The 22,406-nt window shown below is 42.2% G+C and overlaps 1 protein-coding gene across 1 annotated transcript in view; it reads right to left on the bottom strand.

Annotated features, from left to right (window-relative positions):
* CHCHD3 (coiled-coil-helix-coiled-coil-helix domain containing 3) overlaps positions 1-22,406 on the bottom strand; it is a 221,734-nt gene that overhangs the window by 42,829 nt on the left and 156,499 nt on the right. Inside the window, exon 5 of the mRNA XM_007953481.1 lies at positions 16,661-16,731. Within this exon, the coding sequence (XP_007951672.1) occupies positions 16,661-16,731 (71 nt within the window). The remainder of the gene's footprint in view (positions 1-16,660; positions 16,732-22,406) is intronic.

Here is a 22,406-nt window from a genome sequence, read left to right as displayed (position 1 = left end):
TCTACAATCGACGCCAATGGAAGCAGCAGTCAGGACATTAGACGACATGTAGCACTGGGAAAGTCAACTGCGAAGGAACTGTTTCAAGTGCTGAGGAGCAAGGATATCTCCTTGAGGACTAAGGTGCGCCTGACACAAGCCATGATATTTCCAATCGCCTCGTATGCATGTGAGAGCTGGACGATGAATGAGACTGAAGAAGAGTTGATGTTTTTGAGTTGTGGTGCTGGCGAAAAATGCTGAAAGTACCATGGACTGCTAAAAGAACTAACAGATCTGTCCTGGAGGAAGTACAGCCAGAATGCTCCTTGGAAGCAAGAATGGCCAGACTTCGTCTCACCTATTTTGGTCATGTTGTAAGAAGGGACCATTCCCTGGAGAAGGATGTCATGCTTGGTAGGGTGGAGGGTCGACGAAAGAGGGGGAGGCCTTCAACGAGATGGATTGACATGGTGGCTGCAATGATGGGCTCAAGTATAGCAGGGATTGTGGGGCTGGCGCGGGATCGGGCAGTGTTTCATTCTGCTGTGCGTGGGGTCACTATGAGTCGGAAACAACTTGACGGCACTTAACAACAACAACAACATTGATACAAGTTCTTTAGACACGACGACCAATTCGAAAGGCATGATTCTAACAGTGACAATTATAGGTACCAGGGATGGGTGACAGGAAAATTAATCCCAAGCAGGTCAAATATTTGGTCGGCTCCTCATATCCTATTAACTGACTTTCAAAACGTGGGATTTAAATCCCTTCAAAGTCTGACTCCAATCTTCCTTATGGCCTCAGGCTCCATCAGACCTCCCTGTGGTCATTCCAGTTATTCTGACCACTCGATTCTGTCTCCACGGATCTCCCATAAGAAATCCTCCAGGTGAGAAGACGCAGCTTTCAGGAGCCTGCCCGACATCTGCCACCACCCCAGATTTCCCCGGGTTCCTCCGTTCCCCTTCTTGCTCCTACAGCACTGTGTTTGGACCTTACACTAGTCTTTGCCACTTTTGCATCAATCTCTCTCCCTAAGTAAACTATGAGTGCTGTGAGGGCCGGGCCCATGCCTTCTTTGTCTTCTCTGCAGCCCCAGTTCCTATAAAACACCTGGGTTATATAAGATACTCAACAACTTTCCTTGATCAGATGTTTTAGTTATTATTTCTGCATCAGGTTTTGAACTCATGATCTGAGAGTATGGGAGCTCCAGGGGTAGGGACTCAAACTCACATTCCTGTATTTCCAGTGCTCGCACAGCATGGAGTACCAAGGGGACCCTCTGCTTCCTGTCTGAAAATCCACTGTTAGGGACTTACTCCAGCACCCAAGCCTTTGTGTGACTCATGCTAATGTAGTATATTCCTGGAAGGAACCCTGTTAAGCTCCAACCATCCTGGTCTAGGTTCTCAGGATAGCAACCTACCAACAAAGCTCTGCAAGCAGAAGTCTGCTGCTATGTTGCTACTGACGATTACTATGCTCTCAAAAGAAAAGTTGTCACGTTAATCCCTTCTCAAAATAAATGTATGTCACTGAGCTCTGGTGGCATAGTGCCTAAAGCATCTGACTGCTAAGTAGAAGGCTAGAGGTTCAAATCCACCAGCCACTCCTCAGAAGGAAGGTTGGACAATCTACTTCCATAGTGATACCACCTCGGAAACACAAGGAGGGGTCACCATGAGTCGAATCGACTCGATAGCAGTGAGGATGAGAGTGCTTCACTGGAGGAAGAAACCAAACAGACGAGGGCAGGGATCAGAATTCACTGACTGAGAAGAGGCCAGGGCAAAGATGTATGTTGACAGTGGTCCCCCTGTAACACCCAAGACCTCCTACCTCCTGTGCCAAGGTGTCAAAAATACCCCACCAGCACCCAACTAGCCAAACCCCAACTGCACGTGATCTAAACAGTGACAAAAAATGCATTTGGTCCCTGCTCCTTGTCACCTGGGAGCTCTGGTGGTGTAATACCTAAGGTATTTGACTGCTAACCAGAAGGCTGACGGTTCAAACACAGCAGCCACTCCTCAGAAACAAGACGGGGCAATCTACTTCTGTAGAGATACCGTCTCGGAAACTCAAGAAGGGGTCACTATGAGTCAGAGTCGACTCGACCAGCAGTGAGTTTGGTTTGGGTTTTTTTTTTTTTTTTTTTGGTTCTTGTCACCTAACCAGAATGTCTGAGGGATGCACCTACATCCTGTACCATATCTTCCTCTTTGCATTAGCATCGTTTGTATTGGAGAAATACTCTCTGGAAAAGCAAAGAACTAGTTCATTATGAGTAGGACCACAGGAGCGGTTACAGATGCATTATGCATGTAAATGACCAAAGCCTGATGCAGGACACAGCAGCATCTGGGTGTGCAGCTTGCAAAGTGAGGAGGCTGCAATGTTGGGGTGGGGTTGGCTCTGATCGCTCCATGTCGTTCAAAAGCTCTGCTGATGGATGGAGGTGAGAGCCGCTGGCCTCCTTCAGTGGCTTACATGGGCACAAAAGTCAAGCCCAGATCCAGGACTGATTCCCGACTCTTCTCCTCCTTGCCAACACACCCCTCTTCCCGAACTGATGGCTGCATAGTTGGGGGCTGTGCATAACACAGGATGAGCCATCATCTACCACAGAAGTGTCATGTCTGAACATGTCACTGGTATTGGCAATTCGTTTTTCCTCCTGAAAGCAGACACAGGTGTGTGCTACCTTCAAAATCCCTGCCGTAAGCCACACAGAGTGTCTCTTGCACAGGCTCTGTCTGTGGAGCTCTCTGCCAGTGGGCTAAGCACTTCAGAGTCTCTGTGGGAGGACCTGCCTCGAAATAAACACGCATCTGTGGAATCTCAGACACATAAAAGCACAAAACGAAGAGCAAATGGAAGCATATTAAAAAAAAAAAAAACCTATCACGTAACAGCGGCACTTAGTCCTTCTTGTGTTAATATGTAATTGGCAAATAGCTGACTTCTTTGTGCTTGTAAGATCCCTACAATGCATGTGTAGCATACCCCTCCTGGAGGGTCTAATCTTGGAAAAGGAGTGAAAAGTCAGATGCATCACTGGTCCTCCTGGCCAGCTTCATCCAGAAACAGGAGTTGAGGTGACTGGTGAAATGAGCTAAGAGCAAGAACTGCCCATAATGGGCACATTGGTCAACTTTCAAGGGACACAGTTGATTACCAGCATTTAGATACACATGCTCACAAAAGGACAGGACGACTGAACTGTTTGTTAGCCACAGGAGGAGGGAACATGGGGAATGATGGGATGCCGCATGTGAGCAAGCGGGGGCTGCTGGGCGACTCTTGAGCACATAAACGTGTGTTTTCATCTCAACATGGAGGAAAGGGCCAAGATGCATGCACCAGCACCAACACATCTTTAAGCACTGTGAGGACTCAATGAACAGTACGAACAAACTACTGCCGAAGATTATCATAGGAAAAGTACCACTGTTGTTGTACAAACGTGTCATTTACAAGGGTTGTCGCTGGCTGCCGTGTGTGCAGAGCAGAACTCCTCCGCAGGGTTCTCAAGGCTGTGCCCTTTCAGAAGCAGGTTGCCAGGCCTGTCTTCCAAGGCTCCTCTGCTTGGTTCAAACCACCAACCCTTCTGCTAGCAGTGCAGCGCTTGACATTGGTGCCACCCAGGGACTTCCATTCACAAATACCTTGAAAATCCCCTTAGCAAAAATAACTTTTGAAACGTAACCAGGACGAGACTCTACACCAACAAGGAAGAGAGTACAAGAGACAAATGTAATTTAATAAAGAAGAGGGGGAAAAAAATATAAGTTTTTTAGAAAATACATAAAAAAACTACAAGCAAGAATCACTCTAGCTACTTCTGTAGTAATGAAACATACTGAATGAATAGCCCTGACACTTTGAGATAAGGAATTCACGTTCTAATGAAAACTATGATTACAAAGAGGGTTAGAAACCATCAGGTTCTTACGACTGCAATTAAATTGAAGAAACTGTACCTAGGTTAAAAAGTTGGGAATTCCCAGTATTTGGGGAATTAATGACATTCTAATAAATGATGGTTTGATATTCTGGTTATCATCACATGCTCCAAAAAAGACTACATGGTAACCAAAACCAAACACAGTGCTGTTGAGTCAGACCCAACTCATAGCAACCCTTCCTTGGGTTTCCGAGGCGGTATCTCTATGGAAGTAGATTGCCCAGTCTTCCTTCTGAGGAGTGGCTGGTGGGTTTGTACCACCAGCTTTCTGGTTAGCAGTCAAATGCCTTAGGCACTACACCACCAGTTCTTTTTAATTAGAAACAGCTACAGGAGCTCTGGTGGCATAGTGCCTAAGGCATCGGACTGCTAACCAGAAGGCTGGCGATTCAAACCCACAGCCACTCCTTAGAAGGAAGACTGGGCAATCTACTTCCATAGAGATATCACCTTGGGAACCCAAGGAGGGGTCGCTGTGAGTTGGATCTGACTCAATGGTAATGAGTTTGGTTTGGGAGCAATAAATGAAGTTTTGAACTTTTACAGAGGTGTAATTACTATTCATGTTATATTACAAATTGACTTTGTCGGTGTAACTAGCACCCAGAATGCCTCAGCTCCTGCGCCTTTTCAATCTAGTCCCCTCCATGCCACTCACTAGGTTCTGATTTTAATCGAGATAGACTGATTTTGCCTATTCTTGAGCGAACTTCACAGAAATGCAATCACAGAGTAGGTGGTGTTTTTTGTCTGGCTTCTTTTTGCTTCCTATGTTTCTGACATTGATGCATGGTCCTGACAGACTAATAGTTCGTTTTTGATTTGCTGACTCGTACTCTGAGTGCACTACCCCTGGTCTATTATCCATTGATGGCCACTGCAACTGTTTCCTGAATTGGCCTACTCAGAGTAAAGCCGCCATGAACACCTGTATGTAACTTTTTTTGCAGATATATGTTTTCATTTCCCTTAGGTAAATACCTAGGAGGGGCATCGTTGGGTCAATGAACAAGTACATATTTAAATTTCTAAGAAACTGCCAAACATTTTCCAAATACCATTTTATACTCCCACCACCAAAGCAGGAGAGTTCGGGTGTCTCAACATCCTGGCCAACAATGAATATTGTCAGTCTTTTTTGATTTTCACCATTCTAATGGTTTTTATTTGCTTTTCCTTGGTAACAATGATGTAAACTCCCCATTCATGTGCTATTTGGCCATTCCTAAGGTTGTACAATCTACTTCCGTAGTGATACTGCCTCAGAAACCCAAGGAGGGGTTGCTATGAGTTGGGTCCGACTTGATGGCACATAACAACAACAACAACATATCTTCTTTTAAAATTTCTGCTTAAGTCTTGCCCATTTAAAATTTTTCTTAATGGCATCTTAAGCTGAACCGAACCTTCTGATTCAGATGAGATCCACTTTAACAATTTCTGGACTTCCTTTGATCACTTCTTAAGAAAAACCAGAAGAACCAGAAACAGGAATCCTCGATAGCCTGAAGAAAGGGATGATGGTTAATGATGCATTTAAATGAGTGAAGAGAACACATGTTTAAATGCAATTCCCCTAAAGTTTTGGGTTCAGCTTTGGTCCCGTGGTTTCAACCAGTGCACAGTGAATGAGGAAGCACAGGTATCCTTAAGTTAATTTTCTGGTTCAAAGCATGAAGGGACCAATAGCATTTGGAGTGGGCTTACCAAACTTGGGAGTGATAAATGGGATTAGACGTTGCAATTTGGCAGAACCTTTTCAACAGCTCAAGGAGCTCTGCTGGTGTAGTACCTAAGGCATGTGACTGCTAACCAGATGGTTGGTGGTTCAAACCCATCAGCAACTTTGTGGAAGGAAGACTGGGCAATCTACTTCTGTAAAGATTTACTGCCTTGAAAACCGAAAGGGGGTTGCTATGAGTCAGAATCGACTTGATGGCAGTGAGTTTGGTTCGGTTTGGTTTCCAATAGCCCACAGATCATCCTGAAAGTTACCTGTTTAATGTGTCCATAGCTTCTCTGATACCATTTTTAACTGTGCTCAAGATATTAAGATGATTAACTTTGTAAATCTGATAGAAGGATAGAATTAAAAATCTACATCTTAGAAGTCTTCCTGGACGTTTCAAAAACAGTGGCAGGTCAGTCAGACAATAATTAGCCCTAATTGGCCTTCCTACAAGCTTTGCAGCTTTCTACCTGTAGCCAAGTGCACTCAAAAAAGCAAAATAATTCTTTTCTCATCTCTGGAAACATCAAAGGAAAATCAAAGAAATGATTTCCAACCAGCTGCTTTAAAAAGTAAATGAACTCCAGTCAGAATTAGCAGGAGGAAAAACTTAGTAGTCCCAGTCAGAACTATCTTTTGGGGACTCTGAGCTGTACAGTTAATTACTCAAATAAGTAAGGATCAATAAACAAATTCCAAAGCACGTAGGCACTCTCGAACTCAAAATGTTCTCATTTCAAGTACTCTGATACAAAGGAAGAGACGAGCCCTCATTCTGGCAGAATCTTCATTTCTCTACCTAGCAGTGTGCAATTAATATTTCATATAACCACATAGGGTATGCTAGATTCTTAATGGATCGTATTGACTAAAGAAGAAAGTTCGATGCTAATGTTCCTGCAGGGGAGAACAGAACGATTTGGTGTCTCAAATGGAGCAAAGCATGAATTCATAAGCTTATGGCTGCAAACAGAATGGCTGAAACAAGGCTGGTTTTGATCATTTACATGCAACAAATCAACAGTTTACGTGAAACAAGAGAAGAGGCCCAGAGGAACCCAGTAACCAAGTCCTGAAGGCCACAGCTGGGACAGAGAAGAGAAGGGCAGGTCACGGATCTGCAACAGGACAGGCTGGCCTTCTAAGGCTAGTTTCACCACTGTAGATGCCTTTGCTGAGAGTGTCCATGGTGACCCTCTTGACTTTGTGACCAACTGCCTCTATCCATGAGATGGCTGCAGTCTGTGCTCTTCTTGGTGAAGTAGAGCGTGCTGTCTGGCCCTGGTATATACCCCTGCTCTTGTCCTTCTTAGTCCTATACACCAACTCTGCCATCCTGCCCAGACCCTTCCTGCAGGATCCTCCTGGGTGGGGTGCGACACCACAGGCAACAGTCAGGAAGCAGAGAAGACAACCTGTGTGGGGATCTACTTCCCAAGTGCTGTTAAGCCCTCTTGGCTTTTTCCTTTATTGCCTTAGAGAATGTTATGTAAACTGCATGCATGTCTAACCCAAGTGATAAAAATAAACAAAATAACTAACCAGACAGAATTGATTAGAGGGGTTCTAATCTTCAATAAGGAGCCCTGGGGGCACAGTGGTTAAGTGCATGGCTGTGAACCAAAAGGTCAGCAGTTCCAACCCACCAATAGTTCTGAGGAAGAAAGATGTGGCAGTCCCCTTCTGTATAAATTACAGCCTAGGAAATCCTACGAGGAAGTTCAACTTTGTCCTACAGGGTCACTATGAGTCAGAATCAATTTGACTGTGACAAGTAATCTTAAAGAAAACGTTCATCACCTACGGTTCTCTTTCAGACCTGACCAATTCTAACTGCATACTGTAGGAAATACCGATGACACCGGTGTGTTCCAAAGCAGGTCTCGTTTTCCCTGGATCTAATTTCTTGCTTGAAAACAGTCATATTCAGAGTTCGAGAGCTGAGGGAACTCTACACATCCCCAGAACTACAGAAGAGGCCCCAGCATCATCACAACACACCTCAGACAGCGGCCAGTCTCTCAGAGCTGGAGAGAACAAGGCTGAAAAACAACAGCAACGATGAAAAACCAACTTTTCAACCTTCCCAGCTTGAGTGCCTTTGGGGGTGGTGGTTATAATTTACATTTTACTGATGGAAGACGCAAGCCAAAGATGGTTATAATTTACATTTTACTGATGGAAGACGCAAGCCAAAGATGCAATGAACGGCCTGCCCTAGGAAGTGGGTGTTCCACAGTGCCAACGCCATGTTTCAGCCCAATGTGTACCTGCTCTTAGCGCCATACACAAAGTATACTCTTAAACACATCAACAACCTTCCTCCATTTCAGACTGAGATCCCCCCCCAGCAACACACCCACAAATTCCAGAGAGTGCACGTGGGGAAAGGTGACTTAGGTGTGCAGATGTTTACAAAGCAAAAAGCAACAAGCCTGTACGTCTAAAAAGGCCAGATCTAACCAAGAAACTGATGTTACAAGAATACAGAAAGTTGCCGTAACTAGAATTTTGCCTCTTCAGTTACTAAGGCTCTTACTGTATAATCAAGATGTTACTTGGCTCCAAGACCCTCGGGAATAAAATGTCACCATGGCATCTGGTACATTTCCTGCTCACAGCCCTTCGAATTAAAAAAGGGGGAAGAAAGGCCCAATAAAAATGCAGAATTTAATTAGTTAGTAAAAGCCCAAATCCTTGCCTGAAACCCTGTTCTTCCTGTAATACCATCTTCTTTTCTTCTTGTGTAAACTTTTCATTATGAAGGAGACATCTTTATAATACAATAATTCTGGTTATAATGTAACTGCTGGTAACATAACTCCCGTGTTAGGAAAGGCAGCATGTTCAAGTAATGCTGCTGTAATAGGATTGTGTTCAGTGGAAATCAAGTCAGCGTGGTCATTTAGAATCTGATCAATGTGAATTAGTGTCTTACTGAGATACACCATTTGATCATTTAGAAATTGAGAATCAGAGACAAAACATTTATCATGGACATGTGCTATCTCAGAATCCATTCACACAGCACCAAAGTGGGTTATAAGCAGACATCAATAAGTGTTAGGGATGTGTGCAGGGGCCTCTCAGCCATAGATATAAACACAGGCACAATGGTCCGCCATTTTAATCCTTTTGATAGGTACATTATTCAATAAGGCAACTGAAGTCAATGACATAGTGGGAGAGCTCAACTTTAGAGAAACTGGAAGGAGAAACACAGCCAAACTGAAAAGCTCAAACTTTTGAAAGAAGTTTTAATTAAAAGTTTAAGCAGAAAAGTAGCAACATAAATTTAGCCAATCAAGCTTCTAAAAGAGCTTGAAGACTATTAATCAGTGCAAACTTTGTACCTGTGCTACAATTGGTTCTATTAATCTAATATTTCCAAACTGAAGTCACATTGACATTCAGGCACGCTGGCTTATGCATCTAACAGAATTATAAATTTGCCAGTCAAAACCTTATTTAATTATTTTACAGCCAATTAAGCAGGATCTTTAAACACTGTTGCCTAAAATCGTCCATGATCCACATGTGTAATTACAGAGAACATGAGAAACACCTGCTGGTGCCATTGGCCTGTCAGCATCAGCTTCACTAATCCACCCGAGTACAGCTATTAAAATCACACACCAAAAAGCCAGAGACTGAACAGGACTGCCAGTCAAAGGGAGGCCTAAAAAGCCAAGGACATTTTAAAGTTAGGGGGCTTTGTACTGAAGAAAGCCTTTGAATTCACAGTAAGACTTACAAAAATCCACTTATCTCTTAGAGTTTTGCATAGAATTCCTCAGATATTGTAAAATCATCTAAACTTCTACAGGGTAACAAATCTTTTAATACTTTATAAGGATAACCCCAAGCTTTTTCTAGGAGCCTAACTTTGTAAGTCAGGTTTCAACAACTTCGTTGAAGGATAAAAGTTAAAGCTCTTTCTAAAATCTGGCTCACAAAGGAGTGTTACAGTATTCATGGGTTATTTCGTAGAATCATGAACCATTACAAGGGCCTCGTGTTCAAAGAAACTGAAGCCAACTTGAAAAGCTGTACCTGGAATGAAACCTTTCCAAAAATATTTTCAACAGATCCATGTCTCTTTCCATCCATCCATAAACACACAAACACACATACACAAATCTTTTTCTGGAGGGCAGAAATCGGGCACTTCATTATCTAAAGGACACCATGTGACTCAAATATCAATTGTCTTTAAAATGCTTCTCATTTGTTTGCTATTACATTATCTTTACAATGTTTACATTGAACGTATTTTAGATCTGTCTGATACTTGCTTTATATTTGCTTGATATTTGCCTTTACATTTTAAAAACAATCCACATGGGTAGAAATCTCTGCCAACAGTTCCCGTCTCCTACTGCCAGGTGCCGCTGAGGTGACTCAGACTCAGCGACCTCGTGGGCGTCAGAGCAAAACTGTGCTCTGTGGGGTTTCGAAGGCTGATTTTCCAGCAGTAAACCTCCAAGTCTTTTTCCTGAGGGACCTCTGGGTAGGACTTGAACTCCCCACCTTTCAGGGACCAGTTGAGCATGTTAACCATTTGCATCACCCAGGGACTTGGCACAGGTGTGGTATACTGGCTGCAGTGCACCAACGAAGTCTGACTGGCGGGGAAGCAGGGCTCCATCCACGCTGTGCCCTACTGCACTGGTGCACCCAAAGGAGCGTTCCTGTACTGGGTGGTCTGTATGCTGTCTCCTAGGCTAGACTGTGAGCTCCCCAAGGGTGAGAATTCTAACATTCTGTGTTGGGGTTTGACAGCATCTAGATTTTGTTTGGAAACAAACATATTTTTCTTATGCTGCATATTTTCCTAACATGGATTGGACTGAACACTGAATCTGGCATTCACCAAGCATCTACTTTTGTGTCACACCTGTGCTATGCACTGTAAATATGACATTCTCTAACATACTGTACCATGGGTACTTACCTACGAAGTATAGGATGTGCTTTTGTGTTGTCGTCTTGCAACACCAACCCTCAATCTCCTCTGACACCAAATGCAAATGCAGTTCTTTACCTGACCCCACCCACCAGCATCAGGTCGGGTCTCAGTTTTCCAGAAGCCAAGCCTGCCTAAGACTTCAGACACCAGCTGTGAGCTCTGGGGACCCTGCCTTCTGACCTGCTGGCTACACACTTAGGAATCCCCACTACCACGGTGGCTTCAGTAGTTTGCTAGAATGACTCAGAGCTCGGGAAAGCCATGTGCTTACAATTACAGTTTTATTATAGAAAAAAAGGATAAGAGAACAGACACCAGGAAGCAGCAGTCTGGGGGCATCTCTACTGCGGAGCTTCCAGGTTCACACATGTCACCCTCGCAAGCACTGATGTCTGTCACCAACCAGGAAGCTCACCGGAGCATTAGTGTCCAGGCGTTTTATTGGCATGATTGATGGAATCATTGCCCATGTGGCTGAACTTCATCTCCAGCCCTCCTCCCTCCTTGGGTGGGCTAATATCACCTGGAGGGTCTTTCTGGCTTGGCCAGTCCCCATCCAACATGAGTCTACTCATTAGCATAAACTCTCAAGTAGGTGTGGTCTGGAGTCCCTCAATTAATAACAAAGACTTTAATATTGGGGAAATTCCAAAGGTTTAGAGATTACCTCACAGGAACCAGGGATAAATATCAAATTATTTGGGAAAAGTTAATTGTACACCCCATGGGAGAATACAAAGGGACTGATTATTTAGGAAATACGATTTGCATTAAGCTGAGCTATGAAACACGGTACCTGCATCATATAACCAGGAACTAACTGTAGTAAGTAAAAAGCTGCTGCTCTAGTGAACAGATAGTCACAATGGGTGACAAAGGTGATATGAGGTGCTAATAAAGACTATTTTAGTTAGCTTGGGAAAAGAAAAGCAATTTCTCTTGAATAAAAGCTAGATGTAAAAAAATGCTCAATTTTCCCAGTGATTTAGGTTTTACTGCTAAAATTTTATAGTATTGTGGGGAAAAAAAATTCTTGCAGGAAAATAAATAGCATCACAAATTCTCTACCTCCAAATCAATTTCCACTGAAATAATGGTATTTATTATTATTTTATTTATTAGGGACACAACTATCACATGACAGTACAACTTTAGATTTTTTAAAAAATCTCTTCCTTTTGCTGCTAACTGAAAAGTTAATGGTTCAAATCTACGAGTCACTCTGCAGCAAAAAGATGTGGCAGTCCCACCTGCTTCCATAAAGATTACAGCCTTGGAAATCCTATGGAGCAGTTCTACTCTGTCCTATAGGGTCTCTATAAGTTGAATCAACTCAATGGAAATGAGGTAAGACCCTGCCTGTCTTCTTTATAGCTGTATTTTCAGAACTTAACCTTGAGCATGTCACACAGGAGTTCTACAAATGAATGAAATGTTGACAAAATAGGAAGGAAAAACCTTCAAAAGTATGGTATACTTAATGGCATACTGCCCAAACTATAAACTCAGGGACCAAAGTGTGAGGTATTATTTAAGCATCCCTAACATAATTTCATTAAGGAGCTCTGGTAGCACAGTGCCTAACATATCTGACTGCTAACTAGAAGGCTGGTGGTTCAAACCGACCAGCCGCTCCACGGAAGAAAGACTGGGCAATCTATTTCTGTAAAGATTTACTGCCTCGGAAACCCAATGGGGGTTGCTCTGAGTTGGAATCGATTCAACAGCAGTGGGTCTGGTTTGGTTTATTTTAACATAATTCCATTAGTGTTAACGTGCTGATGTTAATTACATGTGGCCTCAAATGCTCTTTGTTTTTTATTTACAATGATTTTGTGTGACTTACTATCAGGTGTATAATACTGCCCTTGAATTGTAATTTAAAAAGCTTCCATCTCCTGTAGCCAAGATGGCTATTACTTCTATCAAATAAAATTAAATAGTTTTCAAAGTACTTCAGAGCTTGTTGCCTAAGAACACAGCTGAGCTCAAGTTCAAAGTGGTCAGGAGTCTTCAAGGTGAAGCTTCAGGTGCCAGCTGATCATATGGACAGCAGCCAGTGGAATGATTTGGCCAGGCAAGGAAGCTCTGTTGTACAAGAATATAGCATACAGCCTTACACAAGACTGAAGTGTTATGGTGATATAAGTTGGCCAAATTTTCTATGGAGAAATAGGGTTACTACTAAGGAATCTCTGTACCTTCAAAGATGGCAAATATCTATACCCAGTACATGTTCTCTTCTTAGGTATGAAGATAGTGAATTAACTGGAAACCAAAATATGACATTCACTCTAACAGTCAGTAATTGAAAAAAATAATTTAAGGAAATGTACTCTCCAAATAACTAGGTCTGGAGACAGACTCTTTTTTTTTTTTTTTAGGATTTGGGTGAAGATTTACAGAGTAAATTCACTTTTCATACAGCAGTTCACATATACTTTGTCTCATGTCATTGACCAAAATTTACAATGCAGCAGCTCCCCTCCCACTTCCTCCCCATAGTTACCTCCTCCCAGTGTCCATCCCCCTTCATACTCTTCTGCACCCTGAGCTATCTCCCTGTGCATAAGCAGCCCTTCCTTCTCCCATGATTGTTCTCTCCAGGGCGTGTGTCTGCTTGAGGTAAATGTTTAACTCACATGCCTGTACTTTGTTTGGCTGGAAACCACAGTTGTGGGTTCAATTCCAGACCTGAAGGGCAGCTAGGGGCCATAGTCTCAGTGGTTACACCAGGCTCTATTGGACCAGCAAACCTGGTCCCCCCTTTTTTTTTTTTTTTTGCCTCCAAATGATTTTGAGTTTTGTACCACATTTTTCTCCCTCTTTATGCAGGATCTCCTACATCCCTTCCAAGTGGATGGCAGTGGTAGCTGGGCACCATCTAGTTCTTCTGGAGACAGACTCTTTTATGGTGAATAAAACCTGGGGTTTTTATTTGTACCAGGAGTTCACACAACTGCAAAGTCTGAGGGCAGAGTCTCCAAGACTGATCTCACTTCTGACACCAACTCCAAACTCAGGACATTCCCAAAGCCATTGTCAGATTTGGTAATTCACTAGAAATACTCAAAAAGCTCCGTGAAGGTGCTACTAGGCACAATTCTGGCTTATTAGAGGGAAAAGACATAGCCAAAGGAGTCAGAGTCTGGGAAGGTCCAACAGGAGCCATCTGTTGTCCTCAGGATGTGTTATCCTTTGGTACTGAGGGGTGTGTGTGTGTGACAATAAACAAGTTTGCCAAAACCAGGGAAGCCCATGAAGCTTCAGTGTCCAGAATGTTTATCAGGGCTTCATTCTGTTGGCAAGACTGATTACCCATGTGACTGAACTCAGTCTCCAGCCCCCAGTCCCCCAAGATCAGGCTGATACGACTATGAGGGGCCCACCATGAGTTGCCTCATTAGCATAAACCATTACATGTTGTTTCAGGGGCGCACTGTGAAAGACAAAGACACTCATATGGCTTGGGAAATTCCAAGGCAGATCCCTCTCGAGATCCTTCAAGGCCAAATTCTTTACTACAGTGCAGCCAAATGAGAGCTGGATCTTATAAAGAATGGTATCCTTAGAAAATAGGAGAGAACGATGCCACTCAAGTTCTGTTTAAAACTAAGCCTAATCCACCGTTCCATGGTGTCTTTTAGAAAGTAAGTGACCATGACATTTATTTCTGTGCTCCACGTGGCCTCTCAGTCTCCAGCAGGCCAGCTCGTGCTGAATGACATGGCAGCTGGGCAAGGTTTCCACAGAGTAATTTTCCATCTAAAACTAGACTTACCGCCCTCTATAAAACCCAGCTGCTTCTAGTTTGCAGATTTGCTAATCTCATATTTCTGGTTCCTCCTTGATTCTTTATCCAAATAACCACTAATTCATGCCAAATCTTCCCTCAGTGCCTTTTTTGCATCCACTTTTCTTTTCGCTTTCACTTACAGACACCTCCCATTTTCTACTTCCACTGGTCTTTTCTCATTGAAAAAAAAATACCAAAAACTCACTGCCATTGAATCAATTTTGACTCACAGTGACCCCCACTGCGTTTCCAAGTCTATACATCTTTACTGAAGCAGACTGCCCCATTTTTCTTCCACAGACCTGTTGGTGGGTTCAAACTACCAATCTTCTGGTTAGCAGCCAATTATCTTAACCCCTGTACCACCAGAGCTCCTTGCTCCTTTCTTATGACTCCCATCAAACATGGCATCCACTATCAGATTCACATTTCTTCAAGAGTGTGGGAATCAGGGTCCTCACAGACAACCGCCAATGACTCATGACTCCTGGTAAATAAAGACCAAACTTCTAGTCCAGCAGCCAATGATCCCACTCACCTTTCAGGTTTTATCGTGCACAACTCTGTCAAACCACTGATCTTATCTAAACTCGTCACCCACCAACTATATATATAGCTTCATTTCCTTCTGAATACGTTCTACCTGCTGAATATTCTTCTACAAGTCTTAGCCAAAATATACCTTCTTTATGAAGATTTCATAGATCACTCTCGTCAGAATTGATCTTCTTTGATTTGCCTTCAATTTTAGTTATTTGTATAGCTAACATCTTACAAAGGAGCCCAGATGGCACAGTGGTTAAAGCAGCTGATAACTAAAAGGTCGATGGTTTGAACCCATCAGCTGCTCTGCTGGAGAAAGATGAGGCAATCTGTTTCCATAAAGATTTACAGCCTTAGAAACCCTGAAGCAGCTCAGCTCTGTCCTATGGGTTGCTAGGAGTCGGAATCGATTCCATGGCAGTGGGTTTCATTCGGTTTGATCATCTTATAATAAAGAAACGCCCAGGGTGCCAAGTCAAAGGTTCTCATAATATCAAGATAAAAAAATGTAAAAAATGATGCTTTACAGTTAAAAGGAAATATATACAAAACCTAAAAAAAAAAAGGAGAGTACCTTAAAAAAATCAAATCTATACCCAACTCCACAGCTAACTTAAGACCTCATACTTACTTTCAAGAGTGAAATATGTGGCCCATTCTCCAAGGGTGTCTCTCCCCTGTCCCTAATGAGTAAATTTGCTTATAATACTGGACGTTTTTGTTTGTATAATTATACCTCAAGTCATCATTAGAAAAACTTTTTTTTTTTTTTTTTTTAAATTGACATTAAACCAACATTAATACCCATTACCACACGACTCGCTCTGTACTAAAAGGTAATGGCTCAACTCTCCGGTGTAATCATTTTATCAAAGGCTTATAAACACGCACGAGGGAGGAGGTCAGAACCCGATGTAATCTTTCAACTAAACCTGTCACAACACCTTTTTTTGCTTCAGTAATTTGCACATGTGCTACTAACAGGGGTTACACAATGGGACTATTCATACACTTAGGAAAATTCTGGATGATGTCTTCTTACCTAATGTGAGAATGGCAGCAGTGGGAAAGAACTGGGCCGGGGGTCACAGACACTTTGATCTGTCAATTAGAGAACATTCATTTAAACGGCCCAAGGATTAATAGAGGTAGCAATTTAACGCCACCTTCACAGTCAAGGGCAAGGTAATGTCTGTGATTTAGATGTTTCCAAGGTCCATGTGAAGAAATGAAAACAGCTGTAACATGGAAAAAGCAGATACCCCAATTTGGACACACCTATCGTTTTATTATACAAAGGTCAATGGTTTCTGTTTCCATTAGGAGAAGTAACAATTTGGCATCACCTTCATAATCAAGGGTATCCTATCTCATAGATTATCCCCAATGAATATTATCCCCAAGGAAAACTCCATAATCATTGCTCTCAATTTCCCCTAAGTATATAAACCAGACTGAGTTGCTACAAGTTCTCATGAAACGCCCTTGCCTTGGATTTGAATTCTAGGACTGCTGAAAACGTGGCTCCTCTCTACCACCCACACAGTCTTGCAAACAGTCCAGAGTGCTATGTAACAGAGTAGGTTCTGTTCCCAAAGCAGTATCATACAATTCTACTTTCCTCTCATCAGAAACAGTAAATAACAATGCTACTGTTAAACTTACTTGAACTTAGCTTCCATCTCTTCAGCAGCTTTCTGATATTGCTCAGTGGTGACTTTGTAGAACTCTGAGCTCTGTGGACAAAACGAGAGAGAGCTTTTACTACCAGGCGGACCACAGTGTGCAAGACTTACAACTTCAGATAATACAGCAAGTCCTGTTTTGGCCACTCAAGCAGCAGTGACACTGGGCTCCTTAAGAAAATACATGTCAAGAAGTTCATTTCTGTAACAGTACAGGTGCTGGCACAGAGGTTGTAATTATAAATTAGACTTCCATAGTTACAATGCATCATTGTTTGATCCTTTGGAGAACATTCCCAATACACATTGCTGAACGATTATTCAGACTTCTCTCATTGGGAATCACCCACTGTGAAGTCAAAGAATGCTTCAGCTCTGACAAGGAAATTTACACCCATCACTCACACATGCTTACCACTCCTTCGGGCTCCAACCTCGCTACCAAGGGATCATTTCTATGTAGTATTTTCCTCCTTGGAGCTCTGATAGCATAGTGCCTAAGGCACTTGACTGCTAACCAGAAGGCTGGTGGTTCAAACCCACCAGCCACTCCTCAGAAGGAAGGTTGGGCAATCTACTTCCGTAGTGATACTGCCTCGGAAACCCAAGGAGGGGTCACTATGAGTCGGGGCCAACTCCACAGTACATAACAACAACATTTTCCTCCTCAAGTTACATCTTTCCAGAGTAGAATTTGTCACCCCCCAATCTGTGGTCATCCTCACAACTGCAAGAGTACCAATATTTACACAAATTAATCAGTAAGAATAAGGGAACAAATTTAGTTAGTTTTTTTGTTTTCTTTTCTTTTTTTAATGTTTCTACCATTACATGAATGAACACAAAAGCAACATAAATGACACTGTGACGGTAAAGTAAGGCTTTACTTGGGGCAGCCAACTTAAAAATTACCCATTCTGGCTTGCTACTGTGAAACTTGTCTCACCACAAGGGGGTACGGGCCCTAAATAAGCCCACGCGCCCTCAGAGCCTAATGAAATATCCTGCAGAATACACTGCCGAACAAAAGGAACAACGTGAACAGATCACACAATACAGTGGTCTATTGTCCACCCTCGCCCCCAATCACTCACGCGTGGCTTGGGGTAGTTTATTTTTTAATAAATCATTGTCACTTGGTAAGAAAATGAAAATGAAATCCTCTTCACACCAGTGACCCCTTTGCATTTGACAATCTGTGTTGTCCAATGACAGTCACATCCAGGTTTCTCGGATGTAGATAAAATCGATAGATATGTGATTAGACAGCCGGCTTGGGGTGGCTGGAGCCATGGACAGGTCACCATTTGAGATGATGAATGGCTCTCCATCAGCCCAGAGTCCCCAACGATGCTAACATTTACGATAATCTGATTTGGGCTGTGATTTCTCTTTCTTGCACCTGGTCAATAAAGATGAAAAGAACAGTTGTGAGGATCGATTGTAATTTTTTATCATTTTCCAGCATGAAGGTGCATTTCTGACGTGAGGACGGTATTCGAAGGGCACTGCTTCTGCATCTTTCAAAATTGCGATTTGAGTGACCAGCTGCACGTCTGTCTCTGTGCAGAGAGGTTTCCATTCATCTGTGGGTCGCAAGCTATCAAAAAGCCATTTGTCTTCTCAGATATTTTAACTTTAGGAGATGTTACACCTTCCTATCAGTTTCCCTTGGAAGATTTTCTTTTCTTTGAAAGATACACCAGGCATGTCTTTTGCAACATGTGGTTTCAGCTTTTCTGTGACCCTTTGTAACCAAGAGGACAGCAAACAGAAGTTACTAATCCATCACTAGCATTGATGGGAAACTCCCCAAATTCCTATGATGAACCATCCAGTGGGTATTACATGGCCTGAGCCATTAACACATTGGCAAAGATGTAACTGCTCGATTAACACTTTCACTCATTTTAAGGATTAATGGTTGTAATATTGGGCAGAGCCTTAGGTTCTCTTCTGGGACCCTGTACAAGTCTTCCAACACCCCCAACATACTTTACAAATTCCTGATCTGTGTAATATGGAGGATTACACCAGCCCTGCTTCTCTCCTCTGACAGAGCTGCTATAAAAATCAAGTAAGATACAAGTGAGAGAGCTGTGAAACCGACTGAGTGCTTTTGCAGAATAAGATCAACAACCACATGAAATTAGTTTTGCAGGAAAAGAATAAACTTGGGGCATAAGAAAGGAGGACACAAGGAAAAGGTAAGCACACAGAGGAAGTGGGAAGAGGGTTGTTACATATGGGGATGGCAATCAATGTCATGAAGCAAAATGTGTATGAAAAATGAATTTGCTCTGTGAATTTTCACCCAAATCACAATTAAAAATAAAAAGGACAATCTGGTCAATTCCATTCTGGGTTGTTCTTGTTGTTAGGTGCCATCGAGTCAGCTCTGACTCACAGCAACCCTACGTACAAACGCAATGAAACACTGTCTGGCCCTGTGCTGTCCTCGCAATTCCTGCCATGCTTGCGCCCACTGCTGCAGTCACTGTGTCAATCCATCTTTTTGAGGATCTTCCCCTTTTTGCTGACCCTCTAATTTACCAAGCATGATATCCTCCTCCAGGGACTGGTCCCTTTTGACAACATGACCAAAGTAAGGGAGATGACATCTGCAATGGTGGCATTTTATTCCTTACCATGAGGTCGCTGTTATGCTGGTTTTAAGTATTTTGTAATATATACACAAAAATGTTATGGCTCCTCCCACCTCCCCAAGAGGGTAATTATCTACAAATCATTTAGTTTGGCTAGAACATAAAAGTATGTTTGGAGGAACAGATGGCTAAAGAGATTGGCTGAGTCAAGATTTTAAATATTTTTGAACGCTAGGATAGTGCAGAGTGTCCGCACTTTACTAAATAAAAAGTACTTCTTTCAACTTATTTCGAAATAACTTTAGGCTTTCAGAAAAAGGGAAAAATTGATCAAAACAGTTCTCATCTATTCTGCATCCAGCTTCCTCTTGTGTTAACATTTTAGATAATCACAGTACAATGACCACAACTAAGAAATTACCAGTGTGACTTCTGGTAAGATGAAGGAATAGGCAGATAAGTGACACAGACCCTCTTCAACAAAGAAAACAAAAAACAACTGACAGAGTACAGAAGATAATCCAGGAACCTTGAGCTTTGAAAGGAACTATACAGAAGACAGCACATAGCAACAAAAACATACAGAAGTGGATTAGGCACCAACTAGTGGAAAATCCTTAACGAAAACAGTGAGTACAGAGATGGAGCTACAGACTGCCAGCTACTCTGATGAGACCAACAGCCTGAATATTTCCAAGTGGGGTCGGGACCTGAGAGTTGACCTAAAGATCAGTCCTGGTCACTAAGGGTTCCAGGGACAACTGCTCTAGTGGCCTATGACTAGGAAGGGAAACAGCAAGGAGGGAGACAACTTGAGCTGTGGACTTTTTGCTTTCTGGGTGCGCAGCCATTTTGAATGTTTACAAGTGGCGTCCATTTTGGATATTTAAAGTGACCGAGGGCGCAGCCATATTGAATGTTTACAAGCGGTGGCCATTTTGGATATTTAAAGTGACTGAGGGCGCAGCCATTTTGAACGTTTACAAGTGGCAACCATTTTGGATTTTAAAGCGATGGCATTCTCATTCAGATTCCAGGGACCTAAGAAGGGGCTCTGTTTGCCAGGATCGGCAAGGACATACGAGAGGCTGACAAAGGAAAGGAGACAGGTGGTGAGTGTTTAAGTGCTGTCAACCAGTGAACAGAGGAGCACAGCACAGTACCCTGCCTATATAGACAACATACAAACAAAACAAAGAAAATGAAAATTGTGGGCAAGTCATTCCAACATATAATCATCAATTAAATATAAACACGAAAACGTCACAATGCCTCGGAGACAACAGAGCATCATAGTCCACACAGAGAAGCAAGATAAAGCAGGAGAAACAAGGGACCAGGACACAGACCCAAAACACATCCCTGAGGAAGACGCAGCATTGGAACTCCCTGATAAGGAATTCAAAAGAATTATATTTAGGTACCTTCAAAGGACTGAGAGACAGACCAGGGAAAACAAAGACATAACCCTACAAGAATTTTGGAAGAAAATACAAGAACAAAATGACAAAACAAATGAAAAATTAGAAATGATTCTAAATCTATAGAGAGAAATCCAGAAGATTAATACTAATTTGTCAGAAATAGATGACACATTGAAAGGGCAAGAGTAGAACTGATGCAATGGAAGACAGAATTAATGAGATTGAAGACAAATACCTGGATTCTTCTTTGGAAAGGGATCAATCAGAAAAAAGATCAAAACAAAATGAAGAAAGCTTAAGGCTCATGTGGGATACCATCAAAAGGAATAACCTACATGTCACTGGAATTTCAGAACAGGAAGAGAAAAATGAAAGCACTGAGAAAATTGTTAAAGATTTGTTGGAGGAAAACATCCCTGATATGATGAAAGTTGAGAATACATCCACTCAGGAAGCCCAACGAACCCCAAACAGGATAGACCTCAAAAGAAAAACACCAAGACATATCATCATCAAACTCACTAAAACCAAAGACAAAGAAAGAATCATGAGAGCAGCATGGGAAAAACAAAAAGTTACCTACAAGGGGCAACCAACAAGATTACGCTTGGATTTCTCGACAGAAACCATGCAGGCGAGAAGACAGTGGGATGGTATATATAAAACACTGAAAGAGAAAAATTTCCAACCAAGAATTATGTACCCAGCAAAACTGTCCCTCAAATATGATGTTGAAATTAGGACATTTCCAGATAAGCAGAAATTAAGGGAATTTGTTAAAACCAGAACAACCTTACGAGAGATGCTAAAAGGGAGCCCTTCGGACAGAGAGGCAACAACAGCCAACAACAACTGACCATTAACACACATGATGATATAACCCAGAAACCAACCCAGCTATGAAGTATCCAAAGTAAATAAGCCTACAAGATTAAAAACAGGGAACCAGAGACACCAACCAACAAATGAGGACAACTACAAACCAAAAAGAGGGAAAAAAATCTGTGTTGTTACAGAACTTCTAGTTGGTAGGGAAATCAAGACAACTACAAGACAGAATGGACTGTTCTACAATTGGGAAGAAAATTATAAATCACAGGGTAACCTCAAAGAAAAATGATAAACCTTCACATCAAAATAAAAAAGAGGACCACTATAAATATTCAGCAAATACTAAAACAACAGGAATGAAGGAAATGATAACATGATTCATAAACAAAATGAGTTCAGCATAGAAAATTATATGGAACAAAGAAATCGACACAATGAAAAAGCACATGACAAAAATGACAGCAACAAATTCATATTTGCTGATAATTACAAATCTGACAAGGGACTTATCTCTAAGATTGATGGAAAACTCCAATGCCTCAACACCAAAGGAATTAACAATCCAATTGAAAAATGGGCAGAAGACATGAATAGACAGTTCATCAAAGAAGATATTCAGGTGGTCAGCTAATACAGGAAAAGATGCTCACAATCACTGGCCACAGAGAGATGTAAATCAAAACAACAATGAGATATACTATCTCACCCCAGCACTGATGGCAAGGTTCAATGAGACAGCAAATAACAAATGCTGGTGGGGATGTGGAGGGATTGGGACTCTCATGCACTGCTTGTATTATTGTGAAGTGACTCAACCACTGTGGAAAGCAATATGGTGATTCCTTAGAAAGTTGGAATTGGAGAT

The sequence above is a fragment of the Orycteropus afer genome, unplaced genomic scaffold (assembly GCF_000298275.1).
Source record: "Orycteropus afer afer isolate SDZICR_OR568_19922 unplaced genomic scaffold, OryAfe1.0 scaffold00397, whole genome shotgun sequence".
Lineage (NCBI taxonomy): Eukaryota > Metazoa > Chordata > Mammalia > Tubulidentata > Orycteropodidae > Orycteropus > Orycteropus afer.
The sequence above is the reverse complement of the archived record's forward strand: the minus strand, read 5'-3'. Positions and strand labels throughout refer to the sequence as shown.